Source organism: Rhinopithecus roxellana, chromosome 20, assembly GCF_007565055.1.
Source record: "Rhinopithecus roxellana isolate Shanxi Qingling chromosome 20, ASM756505v1, whole genome shotgun sequence".
In the NCBI taxonomy this organism is placed as follows: Eukaryota; Metazoa; Chordata; class Mammalia; order Primates; family Cercopithecidae; genus Rhinopithecus; species Rhinopithecus roxellana.
In genome coordinates, this window is record NC_044568.1 from 65,607,316 (window position 1) to 65,630,759 (window position 23,444).

The window sequence follows — 23,444 nt, forward strand, 5'->3', positions numbered from 1 at the left end:
TCCAAAACAGCTCTGATCCTGTCATGACCTCTTGCTTTAAAGCCCATCAGTAGCTTTCTGTTGCTCTTGTGATAGAAAAAAACTCCCTTATACGGCCTACATGGTCCTGCGTTGTCTGGCTCCCACCTCCCCTTCTTCGTTTCCTACCACACTCCTTGGCCTCTGTACTAGAGGCTCACTGGCTGATTGCAGGCTTGAGGACTTTGTTTTTTTCCACCGGGGGCTTTGCACTGCTGTTTTCTTTTCCTGGAATGCTCTTCCTTCCCTGTTTAGTTAACTCCTAGTCATTCTTAATTATTTGAGACAGGGTCTTGCTTTGTCACCCAGGCTGGAGTGCAGTGGCATGATCTTGCCTCACTGCAGCCTCGGCTTCCTGGGCTCAACTGATCATCCTCCCACCTCAGCCTCCCGAGTAGCTGAGAAAACAGGTGCACGCCACCATGCCCAGCTAATTTTTGTGTCTTTTAAAAATAGAGGCTAGGGTTTTGCTATGTTGCCCAGGCTGGTCTTGAACACCTGAGCTCAAGTGATCTGCCCACCTCAGCTTCACAAAGTGTTGGGATTACAGACATGAACCACCATGCCTGACCTTAGTCATCCTTTAAATCTCAGCAAAGCATTACTTCCTTCAGGAAACCTTTCCTGACTTTTCTGATCAGATTTGATTCTGCTGTTAGAAGCTGGTGATAGCATGCTGTGCCTTCACTTGGTATCACTTATTGTAGCTGCAGTTGTGCCTTTATCTGTGTTATTGTTAGAAATGCTTGTTCCACGGTGCCACAAAGAAATAGCACTCAAATATAAATTTAATTCTTTCAGCAAGGCAGTTTTTACTTTCTGCAGAAAGGGTGCTTCTCGCAGATGGAACAATAGCGAGAGCACACTGAAGAAAGGGGGTAAAAATAGTTATATTCTACACATCTGGACCCTATTGCTGTGTCCTGATTCCATTGGCTGGAACTGGACCTCACAGTCTAGGCTGCACCCATTTGGCTAAAGGTTTTAAAACTTTTAAAAATAGGTATATGCAAGGGAGAACAAAGGAAGAGAGGAAGTTGCTTATGAGAAGACTTAGAAAAGTAGTAACATTCCCAAATAAGGAAGGGGCGTAGGCTGCAAGCTGAGACATGCCTGTGAGCATCTTGGTTAAAGTACAAGGGCATAGAATGTATTCATTTTCTTATATTTAATAGTTACATGGGATAGGGGTTAACAAAGAGTTATTAGCACAAAGCAAGGAAGCTTGAAGGAAGTTAGTCTTTAAAAGAAACATTTCTTTTTTTTAGTAGAGATGGGGTTTCACCATGTTAGCCAGGATGGTCTCAATCTCCTGACCTTGTGATCTGCCTGCCTCGGCCTCCCAAAGTGCTGGAATTACAGGCGTGAGCCCCTGCACTTGGCCTCAAAAGAAACATTTCTAACATTTATGATTTATTCTTTAAGAAGGGAAACTTTGAAGAGGAAACTTTTTTCTTTGTACAATTTGATTAATATAAGACTGTAAGAGTAGGAACAGTATCTATTTTGTTCCTTTTATTTATATTGTATAACACTCATGATGGTGTTTGGCACTTGAGTGCTGCTCATTGGATGGATGGATGAACAAATAGTGGATTAATGCGTACCCCTTAAGGTTTTGCAGATTCCAGTGTTTTGGAAATCTTGTAATAGACGCATGTTTACTGTTGCCAGGAAGAAGCATAGAGCAGTCTGTTGGAGTGGTCTCTATTTTTATTTACTGTCCTTTTTCTTTTTAGGTTGCTGATCAGCTCTGTGCCAAGTATAGCAAGGAATATGGCAAGCTATGTAGGACCAACCAGATTGGAACTGTGAATGACAGGGTAATGAACATAGTTGGTAAACATGAAAGCAGTATGTGGGAGCAGTTTATTGTATTGCCTGTGGCAATTCTAGTGGGTACCACTGTATGGCTCAGTATAGGGTTTCACATTTCAGCTGTGTGGCTGGCAGTGTGGTCCAATCCTTACACCTGCTGATTTCCTCTGGTTGCTGTCATTCCTGACTCCACTTCCCCACTTTGTATGCCTCATGTCATTTGTGAAGGATGGAAGTGAGGTGGGGAGGGTGGTGGATGAATTGAACTGTGGAAGGCAGCAGTCTTGTCTTTTACCAGCATCTGGGTCATGTGTAATGAGAATGTGAAGAGACTTGGGTCCTCTGATGTGTCTTGTGACTCTGAAAAAAATTTAACTGCTCTGAACCTTTTTTTCCTCAATGTTACCTGTAAAATGAGAGGAGCTAACTTTGCATAGTGAGGTTAGGATTAGGCTGGTTGGTATAGATGCATCTTACTTTCTACTTATAGCTAATGCACAAGCTGAGTGTGGAAGCCCCACCCAAAATCCTGGTGGAGAGATACCTGATTGAAATTGCCAAGAATTACAATGTACCCTATGAACCTGACTCTGTGGTCATGGTAAGTTTATCCCAGAATACAAAGAAAAATGAATTTGTAGGTATGACCTTCTTTGAAAAAAAAAAAAATCCATATTCTTTGCATTAACTTAAATTTGTGTGAGTTTAAGCCTTCGTCCAGTTAGCTTTTTGACAATAAATGTGCCTGCATATCTCACAGGGAACTTAAGGAATTAGATGAATAACAACACTGAGAAGGTCCAAACCTTGATACAAATGTAAAATGGCACTATTATTGCTACTTTTTGGTGAACTTCAGAATTGAGAAACCTCCTGTAGATAGCAAGAAATGCCCCAAGGCCCAAACAGTTCCCGAAACGTTTACTAGGTACCCACCATGTGTCAGGTAGTGCACAGAAAGCTGAGGATACAGGGATAAAAAATCATCCACCAGTTGGCTAAGCACAGTGGCTCACGCCTGTAATCCCAGCACTTTGGGAGGCTGAGGCGGGTGGATCATGAGGTCAGGAGATTGAGACCATCCTGGCTAACACGGTGAAACCCCTGTCTCTACTAAAAATAGAATAAATTAGCTGGCTGTGGTGGCAGGTGCCTGTAGTCCCAGCTAATTGGGAGGCTGAAGCAGGAGAATGGTGTGAACCCAGGAGGCGGAGGAGCTCGCAGTGAGCCGAAATCATGCCACTGCACTCCAGTCTGGGCAACAGCAAGACTCCATCTCAAAAAATAAATACATAAAATAAAATCATCCACCAGTTAAGGTCAGTGGGGTCTGGTGGATGCTTTGGTGTGTACTGCTCAGACATCCCTATTACCCCCAGTTGGAGACACCATCAGGTCCATTCCAGCTGTAGATGTCATTGGGGAATTAATTGGCTGAGGCCTTTGTTGTGAGGCCTTTGTTGCAGCCCAACTTCTCCTTCCACCTAACTCTGCCTTCTTTTCCCTCACACATGGTGATCTCAGAAGCACTCCAGTAAACTTGCTTCATGCTAATCTCCATCTGAGTCCGCTTTCTGGGGAACCGGGTCTTGGACATGTGTTAATGACATGGGTTTCTCTTTTTGTCTCAGGCAGAAGCTCCTCCTGGGGTAGATACAGATCTTATTGATGTTGGATTCACAGATGATGTGAAGAAAGGAGGCCCTGGAAGAGGAGGGGGTGGTGGGTTCACAGCACCAGTTGGTGGACCTGATGGAACGGTGCCAATGCCAATGCCCATGCCCATGCCATCTGCAAATACGCCTTTCTCATATCCACTGCCAAAGGGACCCGTAAGTATACATAAGTGTGGGTATGAGCTTTAGAAAATGTTATAGAGGATGACAAGCTGGCTCTGTGAATACACTCAGGAATTGTAGGTTGTCAGGAGCAGTCAGCAGTAAGAACATTTGGTATTAGCTGGCAGTCATCTTGTGGGGAAAAAATCATTGGATTCAAAGAAGATCTTTTAGTTCAGCTGTAGGAAAATCTATAGAGATGGTGTCAGAAAAACACTTTTCATATAGGTTTACTGAATATCTTTGGGATCTGTTATAGTCATACTAGTAGCTTTTTCCACAAATGAATAAATCACCAATTATTATCAGGCAGAAAAACCTTTGTAGATAAGATGGTCATTGCTAGTAAAGTCTCATTAGAGTTTTCCCTTGTAAACACTGAAGCACTTGATTAAATAGCCTTTGGCTATAGATCTTTATAAATCTGGAATCCTGACCACATGTGGTCTTTGGGCATTTTTAAGGATCTTGAATATTTATATATATTTAGTATGGGAATATACATGTATTTATTTCTCCCTTCCAATACTCAAACCTTCAAGATTGCAAACTGGAGACAGTGTCTCTGATGTTGCCTTTCTCCTCTTACAGTCAGATTTCAATGGATTGCCAATGGGGACTTTTCAGGCCTTTCCCAATATTCATCCACCTCAGATACCAGCAACTCCCCCATCGTACGAATCTGTAAGTGCCTGAGCCTGTTTTATAAGCAACAGGAGAGTGAATGCCATGAAGAGGGAGCAAAATAATGACCACAGGGAAGGCAGAGTTTTGATCAACTCCTAGTACTGTCATCGTTTTTGCTTTGGGAGTCTTATGTTGCTTTATAACACTACCCTGGAAATGGGGAATGGTGGTGATGGCAGTATCATTGGTAGCAATGCTTTGTCTGCATTTGAGCCAGGAATCAGGAAGGAACTACAGATTTCTTAGAAAGTTGTGCTCTATGAGGGGACTTAACCAGTTGTTTTGACCGACTAGGCAGATACTCACATTGAGCTGATATAGTTGTGATGCTAAAGTATCATTATTAAAATATTAGTCTTACATGTTCTCAACACATGTAAAGGAATAATCAGAAATGTCCAGTTACATGTCGGCTGATAGCATTGATTTCACATTTTAGTATTCTAGTTAAAACTTGCTAATGAATAGCTAATACCTCTAACTGTAGGTGGTTGAGGTTACTTATTTTTGACCAGCCTTGTTTCTTCAGTTACTGTAGGCCTTTTGAGACCTGTCTCCATCTAGTATTTTACTGAGAAACAAATTGGTGTGGCATTTGCTATGTAAATTACTCATCTAAGAAGATCTTCCTGTTCCTGAGCTTGCTTTCTGTTCTTTCCTTTGGTTCCCATCTGTAGCTCATGTGTTCTACCTTGGGCCTGAGTTTTTCTTATGCTTTGGTTTTGCATGCATCGGAGCATAACCCACAGCTGTTTGTAGGAATGAGGTCGAAAATCTTCATTATTTGAGGACTTGGTTCTTACAGATATATTCAGGAATGCTTTCCCTTTGCCCAAAGGTGAAAGTATCATTAACGTTGTCATAGTGTAGTAAGGATTTTCTTTTTCTCTGCTTGGCAGTTAAGAGTTCAACATGGGGCTGGGTGTGGTGGCTCGCGCCTGTAATCCCAGCACTTTGGGAGGCTTAGGCAGGCGTTCGAGACCAGCTTGGGCAACATGGCGAAACCCTGTCTCTACCCAAAATACAAAAATTGGCCAGGCAGAGTGCTGCACACCTGTGGTCCCAGCTATGCGGGAGGTTGTGGTGGGGCAATGGCTGGAGCCCAGGAAGTGGAGGCTGTGGTGAGCCGTGATTGTACCACTGCACTCCAGCCTGGGTGACAGAACAAGACCCTGTCTCAATTAAAATCAAAGGAGTTCAACATGGTATCTTCCAATCAAAGGATCGGAAGAAATGCAGGGGCAGTTTCTTTGGAACAGGCTCTGTTGTATTTGGTGAGCACCTTGGCTTTTGGAAACACAGGGGCTTATACCAGTACTTTCTCCAGTGATGCCATTGCTGTTTCCTCTGGTAACAATTTGTGTGTTTCAGGTAGATGACGTTAATGCTGATAAGAATATCTCTTCTGCACAGATTGTTGGTGAGTAGTGTCAATCAGAAACCTTCGGGGCTCAGTGCTAAACCCTCTGTTATTTTCTCATTGTTCCTCCCTTAGAGACTGTTTCCAAGTCCATGGAATTCTATTTACATGCCCTGTTCTCTTCCCAAATGCTAAAATAGAACTCAGGATATCCTGCTTCCAAAGATAAAAGATTGTCCCTAGCCCAAAAGAAGTTCCCATGTTCCCTCTTTGTCAGTGGTATCACTATTCTTTTTCATCCTTCTGGTTTTTTTCAGTCATGCTTGACTTCTTTATGTTACTGCTGCTTCAACTTCCATTGTGCCTCAAAATACCAAATTTTAAGTTGGGGCATTAAAGAGATGTTGAGGAGAAAATAAGTACAAATGCTAAGTGTATAGCTGTTTTTCTTTTTTTTTTTTTTTTTTTTTTTTTGTGATGGAATCTGGCTCTGTTGCCCAGGCTGGAGTGTAGTCAAATGCTAAGTGTATAGCTGTTTTTCTTTTTTTTTTTTTTTTGTGATGGAATCTGGCTCTGTTGCCCAGGCTGGAGTGTAGTGGTGCAGTCTTGACTCTGCAACCTCCGCCTCCCGGGTTCAAGCTATTCTGCCTCAGCCTCCTGAGTATCAGCTGGGATTACAGGTGCACACCACCACACCCAGCTAACTTTTGTATTTTTCGTTTACGGGGTTTAACCATGTTGGTCAGGCTGGTCTTGAACTCCTGACCTCGTGATCTGCCTGCCTCAGCCTTCCAAAGTGCCGAGATTACAGGCATGAGCCACCATGCCTAGCCAGCTCAGTGAATTTTACAAAGCAAACATGTTCATGTAGCTATCTACTCAATTAAAAAAAGTACTGGCCAGGTATGGTGATTCACATTTGTAATCCAAGCACTTTGGGAAGCTGAGGCAGGAGGATCACCTGAGGCCAGGAGTTTGAGACCTGCCTGGGCAAGATCCTTGTTTCAACAAAAAATTTTTAAAAACCCAGCTTGGTGGTTGTGGACCTGTGGTCACAGCTACTTAAGAGGCATTCTTAAGCCTAGGAGTTCAAGGTTACAGTGAGCTATCGTTGTACTCCAGCCTGGGTGCCTGGGTGACAAAGTAAGGCCCTGTCTTAAAAAACAAAAATTAAGATACTACCTACCAGCAAAAACCAGAGGGAAGAATACTTTTAAAATTAGAGGCCGGGCGCGGTGGCTCACACCTGTAATCCCAGCACTTTGGGAGGCCAAGATGGGCGGATCATCTGAGGTCAGGTGTTCAAAACCAGCCTGGTCAACATGGTGAAACCCTGTCTCTACTAAAAATACACAAATTAGCTGGGCATGGTGGTGGTGGGTGCCTGTAATCCCAGCTACTCAGGAAGCTGAGGCAGAAGCATCGCTTGAACCCGGGAGGCGGAGGTTACAGTGAGCTGAGATTGTGCCACTGTACTCCAGCCTGGGCAAGAGTGAGACTCCATCTCAAAAAATAAATAAAATTAGACAGTTGTCTTATGGAGATATAATTTACATAAAAAAAAAAAACCCATAGATTTTAAGTGTATACACACACACAAATTCCACTCTCTGATCAAGGTATGCAATGTTACTCTTACCTCAAAGTTCCCTTTTTCCAGTCAACTCTGCCCTTCCCTCCAGAGTCAGAGTACTATTTTGATTTTTTTGTAATTTAGTTTTCCTGATTCTAGAACTTACAGAAACCAGACCATTATATCAGATAACTTGGACTTTATATTCCTTTAAAAAAACTTTGCCCCTCAATCCCTAAAGAATGTTGGTTCTTAAGGAAGCAATGTTTGTTCTAGCAGAATCCTATTATCACTCCTTGGACTTGGTTGGTAAAGGAGCAGACCTTATGAAAGGGAACAGTTGATTGCTCTGTGGATGTGGCCACATGTATCCCACTTTGATTTCCCTTAAACTTTTTTCTTACCACAGGAAAGTAAAACAGATAGCATTCAACTCTAATTAGAAACTGTAGATGTGGCCGGGCGCGGTGGCTCAAGCCTGTAATTCCAGCACTTTGAGAGGCCGAGGCGGGTGGATCACGAGGTCAGGAGATCGAGACCATCCTGGCTAACACGGTGAAACCCCGTCTCTACTAAAAATATAAAAAACTAGCCAGGCGAGGTGGCGGGCGCCTGTAGTCCCAGCTACTCTGGAGGCTGAGGCGGGAGAATGGCGTGAATCCGGGAGGCGGAGCTTGCAGTGAGCCGAGATCACGCCACTGCACTCCAGCCTGGGAGACACAGCCAGACTCCGTCTCAAAAAAAAAAAAAGAAACTGTAGATGTTAACTGTCATTCAGGTGTTTATTAGCCTTCAGAAATAAAATTTCTTTAGCCAGGTGTGGTGGCTCACACCTGTAATTCCAGCACTTTGGGAGACTGAGGTGTGTGGATCACTTGAGATCAGGAGTTCAAGACCAGCCTGGCCAACATGGTGAAGCCCCATCTCTACTAAAAATACAAAAATTAGCTGGGTGTGGTGGTGTGCGCCTTAATCCCAGCTACTCAGGAGGCTGAGGCAGGAGAATCGCTTGAACCCAGGAGGCAGAGGTTGCAGTGAGCTGAGATCACACCACTGCACTCCAGCCTGAGTGACAGGAGCGAGACTCAAAGTTCTTGAACTAAGGTTTTCTTCTGTATTTTGATTTTATTTTTACTGCCAAAGGGGATCTGAGTCATTTCTCTGGTGTTTGTAACATTGTGCTCCTTGCCCTAATTAGGTCCTGGACCCAAGCCAGAAGCCTCTGCAAAGCTTCCTTCCAGACCTGCGGATAACTATGACAACTTTGTCCTACCAGAGTTGCCATCTGTGCCAGACACACTACCAACTGCATCTGCTGGTGCCAGCACCTCAGCATCTGAAGACATTGACTTTGATGATCTTTCCCGAAGGTTTGAAGAGCTGAAAAAGAAAACATAGGTCTCTTAAACCAGGCAACTTTCACATTCTGGGAGTTGAGACTGAGCAATTTCTCCTTGTAACAAAGAATCTCCATGAAATTCCGTTTCATCTGTTAACCGTCACTGAGCACAACACTCCTCCTCTGGGCTCTCTTCCTGCTCCTCCAGATTCTGCTGCTTTCCAGTTCTCTGTTGATCCTGAGACTAACAACTGGAGACTGAGGCTGGAGCATCTGACTCCTGGCAGCTGTGCTTGTCCGTTTCCTGTCAGAGTGATCCCAGGTTTCCTCCTGGCCCGTCCCATGGTCCCTCCACAGGAACATGAGAGGATGAGGAAGTACTGTGGGGAGACCACCAAAGATGGCTGGACAGTGGGAGAGCACGTCATGAAACATCCCAGCCTCGTGTTGAGGTTTCAGACTTAGAAACAAACCTCTCTGTACAGGGAGATTGTGAGTGAGAATCAAGGCCACAGTGTGTGTTTTCTCACTCTCGAAGGCAAGTGGGAGAGAGAAAGTGCCTCAGGACACCATTGTAACTGTTCCTGGAAGCTGGGCCCTCTCATTGGCATATACACTACTCCTCGCCGCAGGACACTGTCCCACCGGGATCCAGTTGCAAAGTTTGTCTCCACAGTTGAAGGCCTCGCTTAGTTGTACTGGATTCTCAGGGAGCCCTCTGTGGCCTTTTTGCTTTGAGTGCTGTGTTTCCCTTGTACCAGAGGGCGGCACTGTGGAAATTGTTTTCCCCGTAGAATATTCTGTTGGATTGCATTACTGGCAGAGAAAGGACAAGTTGCCATTCAAGTCTAGGGTGGGCTTCCAGCTGCCTTAATAGAAGTACTCAAGTCTTTTGGGTAGAGCTGGAAAGTCTACAGGAAAAGAGGGGTACCTGTTTTCATTTGAAAACTTTGATTCATGGAACCTTTAAAACTAATCTCAGATAAATTTTTGGTGCCCATGTGGCTGTAGTTGTTCACTGCTTTCCTGGATGGATGGGACTCTCATGTTGTAACTTCTGTACTCCTTTGGCCCATAGCTAAGGTCATCCTCCCCCACAGGGGTGGCTTTGGGATTGGATGATACAGCTTTTGCTTCTGTGTAGTATACCTGTACATACCTGCTTCAGGCAGCCTTTAATGTTTTCAGTTGGTTTGTATTCTGTAGCTCAGTAGCTGCTAATAAAGTTAAAGATCCTGTGTCCTGCTTTCTTTACTGTTTGGTCAGATGATGAAGTATAAATCTGGATTTTAGTGGAGAATATTTTAACCAAGTGATGCATGTAAACCAGCCCTTACCGTCAGGATTCCTGGAGCAGTGCAGGGCTCATTTTGATCTGTGTTTAAATAGTCCAGATAGCATCTGAATTTGCTTTGTCCTCCTCCGTGGCAGGGCTCTGCATCTGCCATGCCTCATCCTTGGATGTTTATTTTTAGTAAGTTGCAGTGAGCTCAGTTCTGACTCCTTCATTTCCCACAGCCATCCTGGGCCATGGGTGATGAGTGTTCTGTTACTTGCTGCTTGGCAGCAGAGCTAGTTTGTCTCGTAGTATTCTTGCATTGTTAATCCTATCTTGACAGTGCCAAGATCCCTAAGTAAGGACTTGGGACCAAGGGGATTTTGATTCCTAACTTACAGAATTAAAAACAAAGTAATTATAATTTTAAAGCTATGCCATGCAAAGATAAGTAGTAATAGGCTAGGAAATAGCCAAATAGGAGATAACAGGATTAAGGTAGTTCATCTAAAACTCCAGTGTCAGTGCCCATTGCTGTCGTGGCTGCTTGCTCAGATGAGGTTTTTTGGGGCCGACTGATTCCTAACAAATTTGAGAGCTTCTGTAGCAGCATATCTATTAGTGCAACTTCTTTCTGAGTATTGAAGACGAAAAGAAAAAAGTGAGAAAATTGAAATTACTGCTAATACTGGAGTGAAAAAAGTACCAGAGATTTTTTTAAAAATTAGTAAATGTAAAGATATATTTCTTTGATAATTTACAGTCAGGCATTGGAGTGTTTCCACTAATCAATGGTTGACAGCCAGCTATTTATAGGACAGTGGCTATAGAATATTATGTAGTCTTATAAATTGGGTTTCCTACGAAGATAGCTGGCGGAGCTTTTGAAACTAATAAAGGGAATATGATACTGTGCATTTTAAGTTATGTCAGCCTGTAATCTTAGGGGCAGTTACGGTGGAGCTTTCCCAGTGATATAACAGCTAGTGATATAATGCTAGTTTATCTTTTAGTTACCTACCTTAAGCGACTTTCTTTCTTTTCCAAAGGCCATGAGAATGGCAGAAACAAAAAGATTAATTACCACAAGTACCATCAAGATGACACTGGTGAGAATCAGAAAGGTGCCCAGGACTGGGTCTAAATCGATAACCTGGGAAAACAAGAACACTTTCAGTGACTGACAATTTAGTTTCTACTTTACAAACGTAAGCTACATGCTAACGTTTGGGATCTTTCCAGAAGAAAAGCTTATCCAATGGAAACTTAGGGAGAGAGGCACAAAGATACTAAGAAGGAAAATACTTTTAAATGGACAGAAGAGCAGCAATGACTGATTTTAAGGAGGTTAAGATAATTTTGACTACAGGGCTTTCACAAGAAAACAGGTGAGTTGCAGTGGAATTGGAAATGATTCAAATGTCACATGAATTTTGGCAATTCCAGAAAATACATCTACTCATGGAAGCTAAAAGGGGGGTCACAAACATTGAAAGGATAAATGCATACCGGAAGTGAGAATGCAAACTGTCTCTGCCATATCAAGAAACTACAACCCTAAACACAGGAGCATTCCAATAAAAGTTAACAGGTTGGCCACAGAAAACTGGCTTTATAGTACTTCTTTTTTTCCATTGTCCTTTTTAAAGGTATAAGCATTGAGTTCTGCCTTTCTTTACTTTTCTGCATAAGTAAATATCAAGTTCTGGGCTTCCTAAAATGGTTCCCATAACAATTTTTAAAAATTTAGATGTTCTCAACAAATGGTATTTATTTTCCCTTGGTATTGGCCTATTCATAGTTGCCACTAGGCACTGTTTAAAAATATCCCAACAGAGGGGATGATTATAATAACACCCTGATGGCAATCTCCTATATGACAAAATATTTTTAAGCACCAAACTGTTACCTACTTAAAAATACTTAAAACAATTTCAGGTCAACCAGATAATGTGGGCAATCTCAGTTTGTGCTACAAGACTTTTTTTTTTCCAATTAGTTTATTTTTATGTACAATTTTACTCCGTTTACTCTTTTTAATTTTCTATGTTTTTTACTCTTTATTTTTTATGTTTTTTACTCTTTATTTTTATGTTTACTCTATTTTTACTCTATTTTTATGTACAATTACATCCAAAGCAGAAAAGTTCGCTTTTTTCCCCAAAAAGCAGGTGTTAGCACAAGTTTGTTATTCTGATTACTTCCTTCACAGCTTTAGGATATGAAGTGCTCCAGTGGTGAAGGCTCATCCCCTAGTTATTGGAGCTAGAACCACAACAGAACAGCCTAGTTCGCCAAAATAGCAGTTACAATTGTCCCTCAGTATCTGAGAGAGATTGGCTCCAGGGCCCCCACAGGTACCAAAATCTGAGGATGCTTAAGTCCCTTGTTTTTATTATTATTATTATTATTATTATATTATTACTATTTTTGAGACGGAATCTCGCTCTGTCTCCCAGGCTGGAGTGCAGTGGCATGATGTCGGCTCAGTGCAAGCTCCCAGCCTCCCGAGTAGCTGGGATTACAGGCACCTGCCACCATGCCCAGCTAATTTTCTGTATATTTAGTAGATACGCGGTTTCACCGTGTTAGCCAGGATGGTCTTGATCTCCTGACTTCGTAATCCACCCGCCTCGGCCTCCCAAAGTGCTGGGATTACAGGCGTGAGCCACCACGCCCGGCCTATTATTTTTTTTGTTCATTGCAAGCTTCCATACAGGTTAAGAAAGTGTCTTCCCCACTCACCTTGTTTGTTTTTTGAGACAGGGTCTAGCTCTGTCACCTAGGCTGGAGTGCATGGTGTGATCTTGGCTTGCTGCAACCTCCACCTCCCAGGTTCAAGCGATTCTCCTGACTCAGCCTCCCGAGTGGCTGGGATTACAGGTGCCTGCCACCATGCCTGGCTAATTTTTGTATTCTAATAGAGACGAGGTTTCACCATGTAGGCCAGGTTGGTCTTGAACTCCTGACCTCAAGTGATCAGCCACACCTTTGGCCTTCCAGAGTGCTGGGATTATAGGCATGAGCCACTGTGCCCAGCCTAGAAAGTTCCATTTTAAAAATGGCATAGTAGTTGCATAAACCCTATATACATCTCTCCTATACTTGAAATAATCTTTAGATTACTTCTAGTACCTAATATAGTGTAAATGGTACGTAAAATAGTTGTTATAACAGTTTGTGGCTTTCTGTGGGAGACAGTCTCGCTCAGAGGGCGGTGGCACAATCATGGCTCATTGCAGCCTCACTCCTGAACTCAAGCAATCTTTTCACTTTGGCCTCCTAAGTAACTGGAACTACAGGTACATGCTACCACGCCTGACTCCTCCTGTATTTTAAGATGTGTGTTATTTTTTATTGTTACCTTTCCAATATTTTCATTCTGGGGTTGGTTGAAGCTGTGGATGCGGAACCTGCGGATGCAACATTTATAAACTGAACCTACCTATTTTAATTAGTAATTTTGGAATTCTAGATCATCAGAATGATCAACCATGATCAAAATCTTGCCACTTTCACTGCTTAAATGGCAGGTTTTTCCTAATTCTTTGTCACTTCCATTGTGTCCCTTTTTTTTTTTTTTTTTTTTTTTTTTTTTGGTTTTTGAGACACAGTCTCACTCTCTTGCCCAGGCTGGAGTGCAGTGGCACAATCTCAGCTCAATGCAACCTCTGCCTCCCAGGTTAGGGTGATTCTCCTGCATCAGCCTCCTGAGCAGCTGGGATTACAGGTGTGCACCACCACACCTGGCTCATTTTTGTGTTTTTAGTAGAGAGATGGGGTTTCACCAATTTGGCCAGACTGGTCTTGAACTCCTGACCTCAGAAGTGATCCGCTGGCCTCAGCCTCCCAAAGTATTGGGATTACAGGTGTGAGCCACCAGACCTGGCTTTTTTTTTTTTTTTTTTTTTTTTTTTTTTTTTAATAGACATAGGGTCTGGAGTACAGTGGCATGATCATGGCTCACTGTAGCCTCCAACTCCTGGGCTCACAGAATTCTCTCTCCTCAGCCTCTTGAGTGGCTAGGACTACAGGTGCATGCCACCACACCTGGCTAATTTTTATTTTTTATTTTTAGTAGAGACAGAGTCTCACTGTGTTGCCCAGGCTGGTCTCAAATTCTTGGCCTCAAGCAGTCCTCTCCTTCTTGGCCTCTCATGGGTTGAACCAACTTACCTTACACTGTTAATGCACTTTCAAAGGGCCATTGAGAAGCAGAGAATCATGTTAATCTGGCCAAGCACAAGAGCACAAGCTTCGTCCCAGTGTCCTTTGCCAGTAAGATTAAGGACACAAGAAGTGAGGAAGGAGGGACTGAGTGCTTAGGAAAGGGCAGATTTCTGAAAGCAACAGCCATGTAATGCTGTGTGCATAGGCAGTACCTTAAAGCAGAAGAGCAAAGGACTGAAATTTTCCCCCTTTCCAGTGTGCAGTCTACAGTAGGGGGCTGTTTTCCTAAGGACCCCCCAATTTTCCTTGTTCGATATATTAAATAGAATTCTGTGAGGAAACAAATTATTATTTTTACCTCCTCTTGGTGAGAAATTCCCATCAGGAGACCAACAACAGTCACTGCTGAGCTGAAAAATGTCCGGTAGTCAGAGATGCTGCATCCAAACAGCAGGTTAAACTGAACAGAAGGAGAAAGGCCAGTTAGTGCAAGCCAAGCGCACATCTTTCTGTCCTGAGGTGCCTGGCGATGTGGCCAACATAGAACCAATGGAACGGAAAGAAATTCCTTGTGGCCAAATTATGCCAAAAGAATAAACTTCCTTTGTAATAACCTGGTGTTTTCATAGAAATTTATTTGACCTTTATATTACCATGTGAGCTAAGTTTTATCCCCATTTTAGAGACAAACGTGTGGGTTTAAATCATACCAGTTAAGTGTGGAACTAGAACTAAACCCGGCTTTCCTACTCTACCACCTCGGGTTTCTGTGTTGCAACTGTTTCTATGGGAAGCGATGCGGTTCTAAGACCACAGCACACGAAGAATAAGAGACAGCAACGTGGGGGCTTACGGCAACGGCATAGCCTGTCAGCAGGATTAGGATGATCAGCAGAAAGCCCACCACCTCGTCCCAGGCTTGGCTCAGTGTCCTGCTGATGACCCGCAACCTGGGGCTGTGACGCAGCAGGTTCCATAACTGAACGGTTGCCAGCAGAACCAGGAAGCCCACAAGGTGAGTCGCAGCAGAGTTCACTTTTACTGCCTCGTGGAAGCTGATAAACCTGCACCAAGGAAAGCTGACAGTTACTGAGCAGGAAGCATGCGCCTATGCCACGGTTTCCCCAGCACCCCTGCTGCTGAGCGCGGCAGCCCTGAGTCCTGTGAGGTCAAATGCTTGTTGATGTGAGAACTGCTTTCTAGTGTGGCCTCCTGTGATTTGTGGATATGGGAATAACAGAAGGCCACGGACTATTCAAGCGGTCTACCCGTTGCAGATTGCGCTGGAAGCTGTGCCGAAGAAATGTCACCTTAAAATGTGACCTCTAGCTGATTTCTTTATTCCAAATTCATCCTGGGAAGCAAAACTAGCCTCCTGCACTGCTCTGAGCCAAATCTCTCCTCTCAAAAGGAGATTAACTCAGCCCAGAGAGAGGAGCCATGCTGCTGGTCTGTTTTCTGTGGCACACTAATTCTGTGTTCTCTGCAGTACAGGATTGATGTAATAGGTGCAATAAAGCTTAGAACAAAATGATGGAAGGTAGACTAGAGGTGAGGGGTGTTGCTCAGCAATTAGATTTTGTTTTGTGAGAGATACATTCATAATTTTAGGTTGCAGCAACCAGGTTACTCGGAAGGAGCCCCACAGACACTAGCAACTGGTGCCCTGCACAGATCCGCTGTACCTGCATAAAACTGCTCTCCATAAGGCCTACTTGAAACAATGCCTCAGGAACAGTTACACAGATCACTGCCCAGGCTGTTGGCCACTGATGAAAAGGTTAGCCAAGCACCACTTGACAACATTTGGCATGGGAAACATAGATGTTCCTCTCCACGGGAAAAACCAGAGAAGGTGCCCAAAGGGGCAGCAAACATCTCTTAGTATGGATGAGTGAATGGATGAACATCCCTACCTAGAAAGCAGCTCCCTTTGCATTTAAAGGATGGACTATGTGTTGTGGTTTTATTTAAAGGATTATTTGGCCGGGCGCGGTGGCTCAAGCCTGTAATCCCAGCACTTTGGGAGGCCGAGACGGGCGGATCACAAGGTCAGGAGATCGAGACCACCCTGGCTAATATGGTGAAACCCCGTCTCTACTAAAGAATACAAAAAACTAGCCGGGTGACGAGGCGAGCGCCTGTAGTCCCAGCTACTTGGGAGGCGGAGGCAGGAGAATGGCGTAAACCTGGGAGGCGGAGCTTGCAGTGAGCTGAGATCCGGCCACCACACTCCAGCCTGGGCGACAGAGCCAGACTCTGTCTCAAAAAAAAAAAAAAAAAAAAAAAAAAAAAGGATTATTTGTCCTGCGTTAGGCTTTATGCCTTCGCCAGAGGGCAAAATAATGACCAATTCCAGGCCTTTCTGAAATTTAAATGCATTATCCTTAAGCACATACCTAAGCACTAATGAAGACAGAAGAGATCTTCAATGTGACCAGCAGTTAAATGGCTTCTAGTTCACTGTTATCTCTGCTGTGGTCATGAGTCCATGTTCTATTTTAACTCTAATATTATGCAAATACAGATCTGGTAGGGCAGTGAAGGAAGGGAAGTCTGAAAGAATACTTGTGTATAACCGGGCAACTTCAGCCATGATACGTAGGAACATGCTGTGCCCCTCAGGCTTCCTCTCACCTGTCCTGGTCATCGCGGTATCGTGCCATGTTTTTCCTAAGTAGAGAAATACTCTTCATGTCAAGCCCCAGGATGATGAAGCTAATGAGGATTATACTTGTGTCCAGAATGTTTCTTCTCCCAGTGAAGAACCTCCACTTCTGCCATTTCAGCCGACAACCCTAAACATAGACAGCACAGTCACTGTTGCTTGTCTGAGAGATTAACTAGGTCTCTCCCTGCTCAAGTGTGATGAACGCAGCTGATGTCTATGAGCAAAGCACACTGCCAGGCGTTTATCAGATCTCACTTGGACAAATGGGTTATGGTCTTAGTTCAGCTCTGTAGTCTTCAGAAATGCTGCTTACAGAAGTTATCTTCGAATACAACTTCCATTGGATACATTTATTCTTTTTCTTGGAGATCATAAACTGTCACTTAAAAATAAATACAAAAGTTTCTTTCTTTGAGACAGGGTCTCGCTCTGTTGCCCAGGCTGGAGTGCAGTTGTGTAATCATAGCTCACTGCAGTCTCAACTTCCCAGGCTCAGGCTCAAGCAATCCTCCTACCTCAGCCTCCCAAGTAGCAGGGACCACAGGCACATGCCACCATGCCCAGCTAAGTTTTTTTTTTTTTTTTGTAGAGACAGAGTTTTGACATTTTGCCCAGGCTAGTCTTGAACTCCTGGCTTCAAGTGATCTGCCCACCTCGGCCTCCCAAAGTGCTAAGATTACAGGCGTGAGCCACCATGCCCAGCAAAAGTTTCTAAATTAGTTATCAAGCCTGAGAATGAGAAAAAAATACTGTGTTTGGCTTAAGGTATAAATATATTTTCTTCTGAGTGTAATCATCTGTATTTTTCTTTTCTTTTTTTTTTTTTTTTGAGACAGAGTTTCACTCTTGTCACCCAGGCTGGAGTGCAGTGGTGCCATCTTGGTTCATTGCAACCTCTGCCTCCCAGGTTCAAGCAATTCTCCTGCCTCAGCCTCCCGAGTAGTTGCGACTATAGGAGCCCGCCACCACTCCCAAATGATTTTTGTACTTTTAGCAGAGACAGGTTTCACCATATTGGTCAGGCTGGTCTTGAACTCCTGACGTCAGGTGATCCACCTACCTTGGCCTACTAAAGTGCTGGGATTAAAGGCGTGAGCCACTGTGCCTGTGTTTTTTTTTTTTTTTTTTTTTTTTTTTGAGAGGGAGTTTTGCTTGTTGCCCAGGCTGAAGTATAATTGCGCAATCTCAGCTCACTGCAACCTCCGTCTCCCGGGTTCAAGTGATTCTCCTGCCTGAGTCTCCCGAGTAGCTAGGACTATAGGCATGCGCCACCACACCCAGCTAATTTTATATTTTTAGTAGAGACTGCATTTCTCCGTGTTGGCCAGGCTGGTCTCGAACTCCTAACCTCAGGTAATCCACCTGCCTTGGCCTCCTAAAGTGTGGGAACTACAGGCATGAGCCAATCATTTGTATTTTTGAGTGCTTGCTCTTTGTTCATCATACTTGCTTGGTATTACTTCATATAGGCATATAGGGCTAATAAAACTACAAAAGTACTATTTCTTTTTTTTTTTTTTTTTTTTTTTTTTTTTTGAGACGGAGTCTCGCTCTGTCGCCCAGGCTGGAGTGCAGTGGCGCAATCTCGGTTCACTGCAAGCTCCGCCTCCCGGGTTCACGCCATTCTCCTGCCTCAGCCTCCCAAGTAGCTGGGACTACAGGCGCCCGCCACCGCGCCCGGCTAGTTTTTTGTATTTTTTAGTAGAGACGGGGTTTCACCGTGTAGACCAGGATGGTCTCGATCTCCTGACCTCGTGATCCACCCGTCTCGGCCTCCCAAAGTGCTGGGATTACAGGCTTGAGCCACCGCGCCTGGCCAAAAGTACTATTTCTATAGACTTAATTCTTTAGCTCCTGAAAATTGAAAGAGCCACTCTATTTGGTGGGAAACTAGTCAACCTTTAACTGAATTCAGGTTTCTGAAAAGGACCAAAATCATAGCCATAATTCTAGTAACACATCATTGTAGAGCTTCCCAAATAAAATGTGGCAACCTTTATTTCTCATATGTAATACCATCATCATCATCCTTATTTTTGAGACAGGGTCTTGCTCTGTCACCCAGGCTGAAGCACAGTGCCGTGATCTTAGCTCACTGCAACCTCTGCCTCCCAGGCTCAAGCAATTCTCCCATCTCAGCCTCCCGAGCAGCTGGGACCACAGGTGCATGCCACCGCACCTGGGTAATTTTTGAAGTCTGGTAAAGATGAGGTTTTGCCATGTTGCCCAGGCTGACATCTAACATTATTGACTCACCTGTATGAAGGCATAGTAACAGACCAGTAGATAATAGATGACTTGTGAGATGACAGACCAGGCAAAGCCCTTCTTTGACATCTGAAGGGAAGTGAAGCTTTCCAGGCTCACCGAGGTGAAGAAAGCACCTGAGAATGACAAAGAACACCTGGAGTCAAGAGTCTAAAACTTTTGCCGTCTTCTCGTTAAACTTTGTCTTTGAATAACCCCAACTCTTCCTGTATCATCAAATGTTTCTGAGTCTCAGTGCTCCACTTAGTATTTCCTTCAGAGCGGTCATGAATATTAAATGAGATAATGTATGCAAAGCTATTGGAGAAATACTGGTTTTACAGAAGTCAGTAGTGGGAAAGGATATGCTGTTGACCCTACCTTGAAGGGAGGTGTTGGTGGCTTAACAGCTATTATAGATGTTACCCTAACCATGTCAGAATGGCTGCAGAGAGAAGTCTAAAGCACTGATACCCCATGAGTACTAATGGTATCCCATGGATACTCAGTCATTTACATAAGGATAGACTAAAAGGCTTCAGCCTTCACCTGGAAGGACATTGAAAATGTTGACATTTATAAAATCATGAAAGGTCTTGTGAATATAAACCTTTCATAAAGCTTCAAAATATTAGTGATGGCAGCAGCATCCTGTCTGGGAGTGCTGCTGCCATGACACTGGCTGCAGTGGGCAAGGTGTGGCCGGGGCGTTGTGCTCTCTTGAGCCGTGGGAGCCAGTAACAGGTGTGAACCCTGCCCCCTTCTGAGGTGGAAGGTTGGGAGCCCCACTCTCCTGGGTGCAGCTGCAGCCACCCAGCCACAGCTGCAGACCTGAGCATCCCTGCACTCTTGGGGGCTCAGGAAGCACCCCCTGCCCCTGCAGGTTCAGAAGTGCCTGCTCCCGCTGCATGGCCTCTGCACTGCCAGCACCTGCTCTAATTTTGGAGCAAAGTTTTGGCCAAGCCTGGGTGCCGTCATGACCCAGCTGGGTGTGTGTGAGCTTGGGGCAGTGCTGACAAGTAGCCCCCTACTGCCTCGGCCCTCTCCAAACTTTGGACACATACAAGCATGGGAGGCAGGGAGGGTGAGGGGGCACTGAGGGCAGCTTGGCATGGACCTGCAGGTGCCCCTTGACACAGCCTGGGCACCATGGGTGACATGGATGGCGGCAGGAGGCAGACAGGCTCCTGGGCAGAAAGGGGCGGGTCCCCAGTAAAGCCTCACCTTTAAGCCAGGGATGGCCTGAAGCCGGGAGGCTGGGCTGCTAGTTCTGGAATCTGCCAGTTTCACCAACTCGAATGAGAACTTATGGCAGTTTTTCTGGGCCCATCCATGGCTGCCCAGGGACCAATCAGCACACACTTACTCCCCTCTGAAGCCCATAAAACCTCCAGACTCAGCCAGACTTGGGCAGATGGTAGGATGACTTGCCTGCAGATAGGAGCTACCACTCCAGGTCTCTCCGCTGAGGGCTACACAAACAATGGGACGATCTGCCTGTGGATAGGAGCTACCAACTCCAGATCTCCTGAAAACTGTCTTGTCACTCAATGAAGCTCCTCTCCACCTCTCTCACCCTCTAGTTGTCTGTGTACCTCATTCTTCCAGGATGCAGGACAAGAACTTGGGACCTACTGAGTGGTGGGACTAAAAGAGCTGTAACACAAACAGGGCTGAAACACACCCCCTCGCTTGCCACACTGCAGGCGACGAGAAGGAGAGAAGAGCTGTGGCTCTTTGGGGCAGTCCAGACCTACAGGCTCCCTGAGCCAGGGCTGTGACACCCTCTTTGGGGCTCTGTGGTTCCTAGCATCTCCAAGATTCTGAGCACCATGGCATTCCTCTTGTTCAGACATAGGTACCCACAAGCGGGAACCATGTGCAGTACATCTGGTCCAGCTTCAGCCTTTCAGGGAGCCAGCACCTGTGCCAGCACATAGAGCTTCCCACCTCACCGCAGAAGCCAGTGTGCCTGGCTGTGTGCTGTGGCTGGACCCCATGCTTGCTCATCCATAGATCCCTCACTGCTCCGTGCCTGGCTCTCTCTTGGCAGGTGTGGGATCCAGGCCAGTAGCAGGAGCCGAATACAGGCTGCCAGGCCAAGTGGGCAGAACAAGCCCAGTGGGTACAAGCAATACTCAGGCAGAAGGTGCTGCAGCCACAGACGTTTCTGGCTGGCAAAGCAACACCCTAAGGATGCTGTGACATTAGAACTAAGATGTACCCCTTGTAGGTAAAAAAGACATTTAAGAACAAAAGGAATTCCTATTTCACCTAGCAAGCTCTCAAGACTGGAACTTTTCCCATGTTTATTTTAATCCCGGTCTTTATTTTGTTAGTAACTAAAAAACCCGTGAAGACCCTCAGGAAGCCTTTATGCTTCATTAGAAACAAGCATAAGAGAAGGTGTCTGCTCTGCAGGTCTGAGAGGAGAAAAATCCTGATTAGGAGAAAGATGTGATGGAAATGGAAGGATACTTGTGAGCCAATTCTGGGAGAAAGAAGAAAGCGAAGAAATTGGATGAGGACAGACATCCTGTGAAAGTGGGGGAACTGAATGGACCAGTTTAACTCCAATCCCTTACAAAATGCCACTATAATGAAAGTGAAAGGATAAAGTAAAAACTTCAATAGATGAAGAAAAGGAGGGCAGATGAGATCAACAAACTGCTGGAAGCTGAAAAGTAGAGGAATCACACTGACTTAGCAAGTTCAAGAAAGCTGAAATCTAAGGCAGCTGTACAGGAAACACGGAAGCAAGCCAGTTCTAACCATGAAACCCTGGAAAGCCTCAGAAATTGCAGGCATCAGGTAGTTTTGAAGGTAGAAGTTCAGATGGAACTGAAAATAGCGTCAACTGAAAGTCAATATATATATATACAACAACTAGATTCCAAATTTCCTCCCTCACCATTCACAACCAGATATTTGCTACCCATCTTGCCTTCTACCACCCCACAACTAAAGGTTTGTTTCCTAGTGATGCTGAATGAGAGAATCTGGACTTGGGGACACCAGCTACATCTGAAAGTAACGGTTTACTGGAAAAGGAAAAGTTTACATGCTGCATAGTGAGACACTTCCCAGATCCCTTCCCTCAACTCACTCTGGTAAGTATAATAGGCTCATACTCTCAAGGTAGGAGTTTGGAGGGTCTCTAAAAACTGACTGCCCAAAAAGAGAGACTTAGATACCAGTTGATAAGCTCTATGCATGGGCATAGAGCTTTTTTTTTTTTTTGAGATGGAGTCTTACTCTGTCACCCAGGCTGGAGTGCAGTGGTGTGATCTCAGCTCACTGCAACCTCCGCCTACTGGGTGCAAGCAATTCTCCTGTCTCAGCCTCCCGAGTAGCTGGGATTACAGGCATGTGCCACCACGCCTGGCTAATTTTTGTATTTTTAGTAGATATGGGGTTTTGCCATGTTGGCTAGGCTAGTCTCAAACTCCTGACTTCAGGTGATCTGCCTGCCTTGGCCTCCCAAAGGGCTGGGATTACAGGCGTGAGCCACCACACCCAGCCAGGCACAGATCTTATAATTAGCATTTATTTGCTTTTTATTGCCCTTTTTTTTGGGGGGGGGGATACAGGGTCTGGTTGTCACCCAGGCTAGAGTACACTGGTATGATCTCGGCTCACTACAACTTCCGCCTCCCAGGATCAAACCATTCTGCCACCTCAGCCTCTCAAGTAGCTGAGACTACAGGTATACACCACCATGCCAGGCTAATTTTTATATTTTTGGTAGAGATGAGGTTTCACCATGTTGCCCAGGCTGGTCTTGAACTCCTGGACTCAAGTGATCTTCCTGCCTTGGCCTCCCAAAGTGCTGGGATTATAGGCTTGAGCCACCGCACCCAGCCTGCCTTTCTCTAAAAGGACAGCCAGGCACTTGAATCTCTAACGTTGAAAACTGTAGATCAAAAACAACAAATCAAAAAAGGAGTTCAGAGGAATTAGAGACAGTAAAGGATCAGAAGGAAAGAAAACCCACTGTAATATACCAGAGTTAAGAGGATATTGCATCCATAAAAGAACAATAAGAGACTATGAAAAAAACATGAGAACAACAATTTTGGAAATTAAATATTATAGAAAGAAAAAATAGTTTAGAAGATAAAAATTAAAGTAATATTGCAGATATTAGATGAAAAAGATGGAAAACAGAAGCAAAAATATAAGAAAATCAGAACTCCAGGAGTTATAATGTCAAAATGCTAGAAAATCAGAAAAAGTGAACAGAGAAAATGGAGAAGAAATTAACAAAGAAAAATGAAGAAAATTTCTCAGAACTTAAGGACACGTTTCCAGATAATAGAACATTCTACGACATTCTTTTTTTTTTGAGATGGAATCTCGCTCTGTCACCCAGGCTGGAGTGCAGTAGCACCATCTCGGCTCACTGCAACCTCCACCTCCTGGGTTCAAGTGATTCTTCCGCCTCAGC

The 23,444-nt window shown here is 44.5% G+C and overlaps 2 protein-coding genes across 4 annotated transcripts in view; one reads left to right on the top strand and one right to left on the bottom strand.

Moving 5' to 3' along the window:
* The window catches only part of IST1 (IST1 factor associated with ESCRT-III), a 34,543-nt gene extending 24,670 nt beyond the window's left edge, over positions 1–9,873 (top strand). Inside the window, exons 5-10 of one of the 3 annotated variants that reach the window (XM_010354085.2) lie at positions 1,758–1,841; positions 2,327–2,437; positions 3,468–3,668; positions 4,266–4,358; positions 5,775–5,781; positions 8,493–8,873. In XM_010354085.2, coding sequence (XP_010352387.1) covers positions 1,758–1,841; positions 2,327–2,437; positions 3,468–3,668; positions 4,266–4,358; positions 5,775–5,781; positions 8,493–8,692 — 696 coding nt within the window. In that variant the 3' untranslated portion in view covers positions 8,693–8,873. Of the gene's footprint in view, positions 1–1,757; positions 1,842–2,326; positions 2,438–3,467; positions 3,669–4,265; positions 4,359–5,732; positions 5,782–8,492 lie in introns of all 3 variants that reach the window. The other 2 variants (XM_010354084.2, XM_010354083.2) reach the window with 2 other exon arrangements.
* A 529-nt stretch (positions 9,874–10,402) lies between these two features.
* The window catches only part of PKD1L3 (polycystin 1 like 3, transient receptor potential channel interacting), an 88,119-nt gene continuing 75,077 nt past the window's right edge, over positions 10,403–23,444 (bottom strand). The window contains 6 exon segments of the mRNA XM_010354081.2: positions 10,403–10,543; positions 10,931–11,062; positions 14,438–14,539; positions 14,933–15,143; positions 16,717–16,877; positions 19,007–19,134. Of these exon segments, the coding sequence (XP_010352383.1) occupies positions 10,403–10,543; positions 10,931–11,062; positions 14,438–14,539; positions 14,933–15,143; positions 16,717–16,877; positions 19,007–19,134 (875 nt within the window).